Raw genomic sequence first — 10056 nt, 5'->3', positions numbered from 1 at the left:
TGGCACCAGGGCAGAATTTTCCAGCAGTGGGAGTGGCAGCCTTGGTGCGGCACAGGGCAGTGGGGCCAGCCCCAGCGGCGTCCCCCGACTTTGGCCTGGATTCTGCTCATCTCAGACGGGAGAGTGCTGCTGGGTCGTCCTGACGTAGGCATATCTCTCAGGCTCATAGAAGCCTTAAATCCCTAAAAGTCTAAGTCCTGGAGCCAGAGGAGTGTGATGGGGGCCCAGAGGCTCTGTAGTAATTGGCACCCTGGTCTCCCCTGGTCCCTGTGGCCCTTGGTGCCTTCCCTGACTTATGGATGAGGACACTGGATGAGGACACTGATCAGGCTGCAGGTGACTCCAGATACCTGCCCGGGCCCCCCACCTCCAGGGGAGAGGGCCCGGCCCCTCCTCTCTGAGCCCCACCCTGAGCCTGTTCACAGCCCTATGGTGGGGCCCCCAAGGGTCCTGAGGATGGGGCCAGGAGGCTTCTCTCTCTGAGAACCAGCAGTGGGTCCCTGGAGGGCACAGCTGGGCCCTACCCCTGCTCCCCCAACCTCACCCAGCTCGGTGCAGCCTGGAGAACAGACGAATCCATGAAATTCTAACTCCTGAGCCCTTCCAGAACTTAGAGGCTGTGCCCATACCCTCGGGGCACCCCCATGCATCCCCCTCCTTACCCTGGAAGGGATGCTTCACCCAGCACGCTCAGGCTGACCAGGGGCAGCACGGGAAGTGGGTGGTGTTTTGGGGGGAAATCGGGGAGAGCCCGGGGTCCAGGGTGGGCAGAGCACCGGAGCCCGTGTGCAGCCTCGGAGGCGCAGAGAGATGGGGACGGGGGTGACCTGGGGAGCTGGCGCTCAGACAAGCGGGCAGCGGTGAGGATGCGGTGGGCTGCCCGGGAGAGGAGCCTCGGCCGCCGAATTTCCCGGCCTTCCCAGGCGCAGGGCTGAAGCCCGTGGGCCGTCCCCACGTCTCAGCGCTGCCACACGGGGCTGGGCTCCCGGGTCTGCCCTGCAGGTGCACGTCCTTCACTCTCGGACCCCTGTGTCCCGCACCCCAGGGCGCCCTGTGCCCCAGGGAGGCAGCTCAGCGGGGCGGCAGGGGGCACCGCCAGCAGACGGTCAAGACGGGCCTGTGGCGCCTCTTGCCACACAACTAAGCCATCACCCAGGGACACAGTGTCTTCTCCGGGGCCTCTCAGTGGGGCAGGCTCTGTATGACACATACTGGGCAGAGACCCCCTCCGTCACAGCCTGAACACCTGGGGCTGGACACTGCCGAGCTGAAAGCCGCACTTCACAGCAGGCGGCCCCTGCTGGGGACAGTCCTGCCCCTCGGGCTGAGACGGAGGTTTCAGGCCAATCCCTGCCCCCTCCTGGGACCCGGCGGGCTGTCTGTGGGAAGGTGAGCACAGGGCCTCTAATGGCCTTCCCTGGCCTGGGGTGTCCCAGCAGGCTGGCTCTAGCCGTAGTTTGAGAAACAGGATCTTGGAGACGCCGGGCAGGAGCGGGCAGCCTGCAGAGGGGAGCGGGCCTGTGTGGCCCACAGACCGGGTCACCGTCCACCTCGAGCGCCGGGGGACAGACGGCACGTGCCCTGCCTTCCTCACGCAGCTCGGGGGCACGGCGGGCAGCAGACCCGTAGGCAAAAGCAGTCACCTGCACTTTTCACGTCCACTGTGGAAAAGCGGAGGTGAAAACACAGACTCTGTATCACGGCGTGGCAGGCGGCAGCCGAGGGGCCCACGGCCGAATGGAGACGCAAGACCGCCTGGGCCGACGGGGAGCTGGCCAGGGAGGACCACCCAGGCGCCGGGGGGAGGACTCCACGCCCCACCCAGGCCCTGGCTGACCGGCACACTCTCCGGGGTGGGTGCTGTCCTTGGTCTTGGGTGCCTCGCTTGGTCTGGTGTCGAGCTGAGGTCGAGGCGCACCTGGCCAGGTGGCCCTTATCTCCAGGGCTCCGGAGACAGAGGTCGGTTGCCTGGCCGGCTGCCGGTTGTCGTCACGGGCTCCCTCGGCTCCCAATGGGCTCTTGGCCTGAGGCGACGCCTCTCTGGATTGCAACAGCTCCCCCCTCCGCCCCCGTGTCGCTGACACAGGGTTCCTTCCTGTTTGGGAACAACGCGCACACCCCCCCTGGCTTCCTGGCCTGTGCCCGCCCACCCACCTGCCGGGACGAACCGAACAGTCCTCCCACACCCAGGCTTCCCCCTCCCTCCCACGTGCCGCACGGCACAAAGCGGGGTCCTTCCCCGGGGTGGGGCGGGCCGGACCGCGTGACCCGGCTGGCATGCGGCACACGGCTCGGCGGAAGGGCGTCCGGGGGACCCCACGCAGCTGAGATGACTCCCTGGACGGGAGGCTTGGCCACAGCCCAAGAGAAGAGCAAGCAGGGTTGAGCAAAGAAAGGGACAAGCATTCCAGGCAGAGAGAACAGCACGTGCCAAGGCACAGAGCGAAGGGGTGTGTGTGCCTGGAGGACACAGGGGGAGGTGGTGCAGCCCCCCAGCCAGGAGGGAAGGGGGCCCAGAGGAAGGGGTGCCGCCACCAAGGGAAAGAGCCAGGGCAGCTGCTGAGCCGAGGGTGCCCGGCCCCGGGGAGGGCATGCTGTCCTTGTTCTTAGCGGGCAGAAAGGCGCACGGTGCGGTGTGTCCTGTCTGACCAGCTCAGGGCAGAGGGAGGGTTCACCAGGGCCAGGCCGGGCTGACACCCCACCGTGACTCCCGGGGCCCAGGGTTACGCAGGCTCACCAGGCTGTGGTGGGGCAGGTGCCATGGTGGGGCAGGACCTGAGAATGCCGGCTCCATTAGGGGGTCTGCACACGTCCTCCTGACACGGGCCTCCAGCTGCGTAGACCCCCCACCTTTGTCCTTCGGCCCCTGCGGTTCCCCCTGGGACCTCACTGCCCTCCTGGCCCTGGGACCGGCACCCTTCCCCATTCTCCAGGCCCCCAGTGCTTCCCGGCAGCCCCCTGGGGTTCTCCCCTCTTCCAGGCTCTCGGCTCCCAGCACCCCGGACTCCTCTAGTCCCCACTCCTCCCCTACCCATTAGGGCTTCTACTTTTCCTCTTGCTGATACTACATCAGCTGGAGCAGCCAGACGGTCCTGGTCGAGAGTGAGTGCTCTGGGAGAGGGGAAGGAGGGGAGGGAGGGAGGGAAGGAGGGAAGAGGGGAGGGAGAGAAGGAGGAAGAGAAGGAGAGGAGAGGAGAAGAGGGGAGGGGGAGGAAAGGGAGAGGAGGGGAGGGGAGGGGAGGGGAGTGGGGGGAAGGGAGGGCCCACTGAGCTGGAGAAGTCCCGGCCAACTGTCATGGCGGGCATGCCCCGGGCCGGCTGGGACCGCACCTTCCCTGGGGCCGCCCGGGCTGCTCTCTGCCCAGGGCGTGGAGCCTGCTCCTGCGCCTGCTTCCTCGCCCGTCGGATGGACAGACCACCACCGTTTCCGAAGGCCGTGGAGGTTCCCGGGTGCTCAGGCCCAGCCTGGCTCAGGCTCTCTGGGTCCCCGGGGCTCCCAGGATGCCAGACAAACCCAGACCCATCCACGAGAGCTGAAGGAAGGGACTTTGCTGGGCTGGGGATCGAGCCGGCACGGGGAGGTCGCGTGCCCGGCCCCAGGGGGGAGGGTGCCGCCTCCTCGGTCGCCGTGAAGTCTCCTGCGGAAGCCCCGATGCTTCCCCGTCCCCGGCGACCGAGGCCCACGGCGTCAGAGCCCTAAACATGGCAGGAATCCACGTGCTCCCACCAGTCCCCGTCAAGAACTATGCGAGGCATGGGTGCTGCTCAGGGAGCACCAGGTCGGGCTCCGGCCTTTCCTGGCTTCCCAGGGCACCTGGGGCTCCACTGCACGGGTGCCTCTGGCCCGGCTGGCCTGGCTTCCTTTCCTGCAAGTAGTCGAGCGTTGCATTTATTCTAACCACCTGTCGACTTAGCGAGCGGAGGACTCCCAGACAGATGTGCCCTTGGGTACGTGAGTGAACACCAAACGTCAGGGCCGTCGGGAGTGGAGAGGCCGAGGAGACCCTTATTTCTAAAAGGATCAGGAATGACTGTGCCCTCGGTGGGTATATGTGCGTGTGCATGTGTGTGAGAGAGAGAGAGAGAGAGTGTGTGTCTATACAGACGGGGCATATATATTTTCCAAATTAAGCCTCTCCCTTAGGTCAGCAAACTGTGGTCCCTGGGCCAAATCTGGCCCACGATTCGTATTTGTAAATAAAGTTTTATTGGCACACAGCAACACCACTCTAGCCACTTTTGCACGGCCACAGCAGGATTGAGTGGCCGCAACACAGCCTAGAAGGCCTGCCAAGTCTGAAATATCCGCTCTCTGGTCCTGTAAGAAAAACTCGGGGGACCCCTGAGCCCAGCAGGATGCACTTGGCTGGGGCCGGGCATCCGACCGCTGAGGAGCTGGGAGGGGCCGGAGGGCAGAGGGCAGCTTGCCAAACTCTGTTTTTCATTGACCGGACTCTGAAGGAACCTCCCCCAACCGAGGGTTCAACACCCTGGCTGTCAGGCCCTGACATGCAGGAGAAGTGTCGATAAGGGGTCAGGTAACAGCGACAAACAACAAAAGGCAGAGAGGGTGCAGCGGGGGAGCCCATCGACCGGCCTCCGGATACCAGCTCGAGGCCAGCTGGGAAATGTTCCGAGCGCTGGCCAGGGCCAGTGCGACCCTGGGGCCCCAGGTGGCCTGTTGGGCACGGACCATGGCCACCCGCCAGCTGCTGGTGGCCCCTCCGGAGGCCCTGCTCAGGCCCCTGTCCATCCCTAACCGGCTGCTGCTGGGGCCGGGCCCTTCTAACCTGGCTCCGCGTGTCCTGGTGGCCGGGGGGAAGCAGATGATTGGCCACATGCACAAAGAGATGTTCCAGGTAGGCCACGTAGGTGGTGGCAGTGGGTGCCCTGAGTGTCCTCCTCAGGGGGGAGAGGGCAGAGGCGTAGGGTCTGACCTGCGTGCCCACGGCCCCCAGATAATGGATGATATCAAGCAAGGCATCCAGTACGTGTTCCAGACCAAGAACCCCCTCACCCTGGCCATCAGTGGCTCGGGGCACTGCGCCCTGGAGGCCGCCCTGTTCAACATCTTGGAGCCAGGGGACCCCTTCCTGGTCGGGGTCAACGGCATCTGGGGGCAGCGGGCTGCGGACATCGGGGAGCGCATCGGTAAGAGACGGGGCAGAGGGTGGGGTGTGGGCCCTCGAGCCATCCTTCCCCAAGGCCTCCCACCTGCCTCCCGCCCGGCAGACCCACCCCACACGCCCCAGGCGCCAACCGTGGCCCCTCCGCGGGTAAGTGCCCGTCCCCTTCACGCACCCACCCCCGCCAGGCCCGCTGCTGCCTCCTCCAAGCGGGCGCTGGGGTGCTGGAGAGACCCCCGTCTCCCAGTCGCCCAGAGCTTGAGGACAGCTGTTTCCAGAGCATGTGGGCAAACCTCAGGTTTCCGCACAAACCCGAGACAGCCCCCGCAGCTCCCCAGGGTCCCCGGGCTTCACCTCTGCTCTGTGACAGGACAGGGTTCTGGAGGCTGACACCCCCTCCCAGGGTCTCAGGAACAGCCGCCTCTCAGGAGCGGCCAAGTAAACAGAGGCACCGACGAGGTGTTCACTTCCAGAGTAAAACTTTCTAAGGAGGGACCGAAATCAAGAGCAGGAGTGTGCAGCGGGTTTAATGATTGATCGTGGCCTTTGGAAACATCCTGCACGGTCAGCTCCACACATGGCCGCACTCGGTCCTGGTTAATGGACAGCCCCCCACCCCTCACCCGTCCCCTTCGGTTCACACGCCGGTTTTCAAGGGGAGGCGGCGTCGGGCAGAGGCCAGGGCGCCTAGCGGACCTCACGGGCTCCCCCGTCCCAGAGGCCCTGCCTGACCCCTGCGCACCCCGGGCGAGACCCTTCTTGGCCCCCACCCGCACCCCCGCCTTGGACTCCCCCCTGAAGCTCGGTGGTCCCACGGCCTCCTTCCTTCTACACCGACTCTGGAGCCGCTGTGCAGGGGGGCGCAGGGGCCCGAGAGGGAGAGCGGGACGAAGGCCTGCCTCCCAGAGCCTCACTCGTCCGTCCATTGCTCCATCAGCCCATCACCGCACGCTGCTGAGGCGCGGCCCACCCACCAGGCCTTGTACAAATGCTTGTCTACTGGCCGAGGGAGGAGCCCGGCTGGGCTCAGGGAGGTTAGCCCGAGGCGGGGGCAAAGGAGCTGAGCCTGGTGGCTCTCATCCCGCGCACCCCTGGAGCCTCAGCTCCCTGAGCACACCCCACTTCCTCTTCCCTGCGGCCGCAGGCCGAGGCGGTCAGCACAGACCCCCGGTCTCCACACTGGGGTGGAGGGTGCTTACCTCTCACGCTGCCCCCGCCCCCAGGAGCCCGAGTGCACCCAATGATCAAGGACCCTGGAAACCACTACACTCTGCAAGAGTTGGAAGAGGTAGGGTGGGGCACATTGGCCCTAGGGAGGGGAGGAGGCCGGCTGGCCGAGGGGGCTCGGGCTGGGAGACTGGGGCTGACCCTCAGCTCTCCCCGGAGCAGGTGACCGTGCACAGGAGGATCGTTCCAGTACTTAGGGGCTGGTGGGAAGCCTGATAGGGAGGCTGCCTGGCAGGGAAACTGAGTCAGGAGCCCGGTTCTGTGGGCTGGGCGAGAGGGGCTGAAGGCAGGAGGTGGGAGCAGGACGCCCTGACACTCAGGATGCCAGCCCTCCCCGTCGGGAAAGGTCCGTCCCAACCAGCCAAGACCCTGGGGACTCAGCTGACCTCACCGGGCCCCAACAGGACAAGGCAGGAGGAGGCTGGGCCCATTCCGGCTCTGTCTCGGGGGGGAAAGTCCTTCTCCTCCCAGAACCAGCCCACCTCCCAGAGCCCAGACGCGGGCTCAGCACTTGAGGCCCATCCAGTTTCGGCCGCCCAGATCTGTCCCATCCACGGGGAGGAAAGGAGTGTTAGGGGGGCAGATCCCGCCCTGCCCTCGCCAGGGAAAGTCTTTCTGGGAGGGGCTGGGGGGCCCACGGGGAGGCGCCCACCCCCTCTGGCTGTGCCCACAGCTGGCACATCCGTCCCACTCAGGCCCTGGCCCAGCACAAGCCGGTGCTGCTGTTCCTGACCCAGGGGGAGTCCTCCAGTGGCGTCCTGCAGCCCCTCGACGGCTGTGGGGAGCTCTGCCACAGGTGAGCCTGGCCCGGGGGCGGTGCCGGGGGGCGGAGTCAAGCACATCTCAGAGTCCGGCTGGGCGTGGGGGTGCAGGCAGGCCCCTCCCGGGCCAGGGGGCAGCAGGGGAGACCCGGCTCCCCCCATCTCCGTCACGCACGGTGAGATGCAGTCGGTCCCGGGGTCCTCCTCGCTCCGCACTGCGTCTGGGTGGGCTCCACCCAGCTGAGGGCAGGACCAGGTGCTCCCACCTCCACTACCCTCCTCCAGCCTCCCCACCGCGGCAAGGGGCTGGCCAGACCTCGGGTGTAGTCGAGTGGGATTCAGCTCTGGAGAGCTGACCGCAGGATGGGAGGAGGGAGCTCTCTGCAGCCAGGCAGGCTCACCCTGCCAGGACAGCCCGTCCCCCGGGGTCTTGTCCAGTAAACCAAGCCTGCGCTGGGACCCTCAGGACATCCACGTGTCCCCTCCATGCCCAGCGTGGGATACTCTTTATGCTTCAAAAGAATTTTTTAAGTCATCTCGGTGCCCAACGTGGGACTCAAACTCATGACCCTGAGATTAAGAGCCACACATCTACTGCCTGGGCCAGCCAGGCGGCCCCATGCCTCTCTCGTTTCTAAGAAAGTGTGGAGGTGGAAGAGAGTCAAAGTTTCCAGCTCAGCTGTTTCTGGACTCTGTCCCCTCTGGGCTCTGGATACACGGCCAGCGTGCTGTTACCAGAGGGACAAGTCCCTGAGCCCCGGGCCCCACGCGGGCCTGTGGGCCTGAGTGCGCGGAGCCCCGGCCGCCCCCAGGACCACGCGCCGCCCCGGGGCGGGCCCCAGGACTGGCTGTGTGTGGGAACCAGGGCGGGCCGAGGGGCGGGTGTCAACGCCCATCGACAGCAGGTCTCAACCTCCAGGAGGAGGCGCCCTGGGGGAGGCCAAAATTCCTCCACGCTTCCGTGCGGGCTTTCACGGCCCCTCCAGGAAGCCTCTCCTGCCTCACTGTCCTGCCCTGTGCCCCCAGGTACAACTGCCTGCTCCTGGTGGACTCGGTGGCATCCCTGTGCGGGACCCCCATCTACATGGACCAGCAAGGTAAGGCGTGTCCCCTGCACCCGGCCACCCTCCCCACCACTGCCCGGAGGGTGCAGAGGGCCCTGGGGGGGGAGACTCCTGAGGCAGTGCCTACAAGCCCGTGGGCAGCGCACCCGTCGGATTAGGACCCCAGGGGACGCTCTTCTCCTCGCCGAGGCAGGACCGGCCCATGGACTGGTCAATACCCCAGCGTCTCTGCGGCCCCGTTACAGGGAGCAGGCGGAGAAGCTCCCCCAGCGTCTGGAGCCGCACTCAGAGCCCCTCAGGGCTGGGTGGGAGAAGTGTCAGGGCCCCTGTCAGTCAGGCCGGGCCTCAGGGTCCCCACCGGCCTGTCACACACAACAAGCACTGTTTCCAGGGTCGCCTTGCCGGCCAGCCTGGAGAAGCCTTCCGGGCCCAGCGTTTCCTCCCAGAAGAAAGTCCCGATCCACAGGAGGTGGGGCCTGGCCACAGCCACCCCTCCCCTGCTCCATCGGGCAAGCTTCTTCCAGAATCTTTTCTTATCAGGGCACTCTGGGCCGTCAAAAGGGAGATTTCTGGGCTGACCCTCAGAGCCTTGCTCCGAAAGGAAGGGCTCGGGGAGGGGACAGGGCTGTCACCGGAATGCCCACACTGCGCCTCCCGGGCTGGCGGCCCCCGTGGTGCCAGGGAGGAGGCTCCAGCCCAGAGCCCAGGTGACAGTGCAGCCCCGAGAAGCCAGGGTTGGAACCCGGGACGCCCTCCACACCGTCCCTGTCCCTGCCTCCCCGTCCTCAGTGGAGGGTGTGGACCTCAGGGAAGTGTCGGCGAACGCCGCTCGCTCGGGGCGCTCGGGGCGTTCGAGGCCCTTACCCGTCAGTTTCAGTTCGCAGGATTGAATTTGCGTGAATACGCCAGGCTCACCCTTTTCCTGTCAGTAGGCCTCTGGGCTCCTTCTGGGTTGACGCTTTCAGGAGTAAACTGCAGAGGGCGCTCCTGCACAGACAAGGCTGCTGGGGACGTGTGCACACAGCTCCCTCAGGCCCCGGCTGCAGGGCCTGCAAGGCGGTAGACGTGAACCCTGTGCTTTGCCAAGACCCTTCACAGCCACCTAGAGCGTAAATCTCAGGTGGTGACCTTGTCGGTTTTCGCGACAGTTCAGCGGCCGCCTGATGTGGCAAGAACACCTGTTTCGTCCTGTGTTCTGCCACACGCTCGCTCACAACACTGACGCCACGTGTGGGTTCCTCCGCCCGAGCCGACCGTAGGCGGGTGGCTTGCAATTTCACTCCACCTATGTGGAGAGGGCGTCACGTCGCATACGTCAGGGTCTCACTCCTACAAGACCGTCCAGCCTGCTTCACACAGCACTTGTGCTGCAGGTCCCCAGGTTGCCCAAAACTTCTGTTCGACTTGCTGGGGTCTGGTCTGGGTGGGCACCCTCCCCACCCCCCCACCCCCGCGATGATCCCACCCGGGGCGGAGCTTGGCCCCCAGGAGCACACGCCCCTCCTCTCCACAGGCATTGACGTTTTGTACTCTGGCTCCCAGAAGGTCCTGAACTCGCCTCCAGGGACCTCGCTCATCTCCTTCAGTGACAAGGCCAAGTGGGTGACTCCTGGGCCCCTGACCTAAGGTGGATGTGCAGTGAGGCCGGGAGGCCCCTGAAGCGGGAGGTCAGAGCAAGAGAGGGAGGGCTCAGGGGCTGTGCTCAGAGACACCTCTGGCCTGTCCATCACCCACCCTGGACAGGTGCCCACCCTGGACAGATGTGCCCAAGCTCTGAGTTCATAGGGCAGGGGGTAGCCAGGGCACGGTGAGGTCCCGGTGTGAGGCTGGTGGCCTGGCCAGTCTGGCCTCCAGAAGATTCTCCTCATGGAGCCTGGG

The 10056-nt window shown here is 65.8% G+C and overlaps 1 protein-coding gene across 1 annotated transcript in view; it reads left to right on the top strand.

Annotated features, from left to right (window-relative positions):
• The first annotated feature begins 4507 nt into the window (after positions 1-4507).
• The window catches only part of AGXT (alanine--glyoxylate aminotransferase), a 15023-nt gene continuing 9474 nt past the window's right edge, over positions 4508-10056 (top strand). Inside the window, exons 1-6 of the mRNA XM_040450416.1 lie at positions 4508-4859; positions 4959-5151; positions 6350-6414; positions 7049-7149; positions 8141-8211; positions 9692-9776. Of these exons, the coding sequence (XP_040306350.1) occupies positions 4629-4859; positions 4959-5151; positions 6350-6414; positions 7049-7149; positions 8141-8211; positions 9692-9776 (746 nt within the window). The 5' untranslated portion in view covers positions 4508-4628. The remainder of the gene's footprint in view (positions 4860-4958; positions 5152-6349; positions 6415-7048; positions 7150-8140; positions 8212-9691; positions 9777-10056) is intronic.

This window comes from Herpailurus yagouaroundi, unplaced genomic scaffold, assembly GCF_014898765.1.
Source record: "Herpailurus yagouaroundi ecotype Mexico unplaced genomic scaffold, PumYag 202, whole genome shotgun sequence".
NCBI classification, from domain to species: domain Eukaryota; kingdom Metazoa; phylum Chordata; class Mammalia; order Carnivora; family Felidae; genus Herpailurus; species Herpailurus yagouaroundi.
The sequence above is the reverse complement of the archived record's forward strand: the minus strand, read 5'-3'. Positions and strand labels throughout refer to the sequence as shown.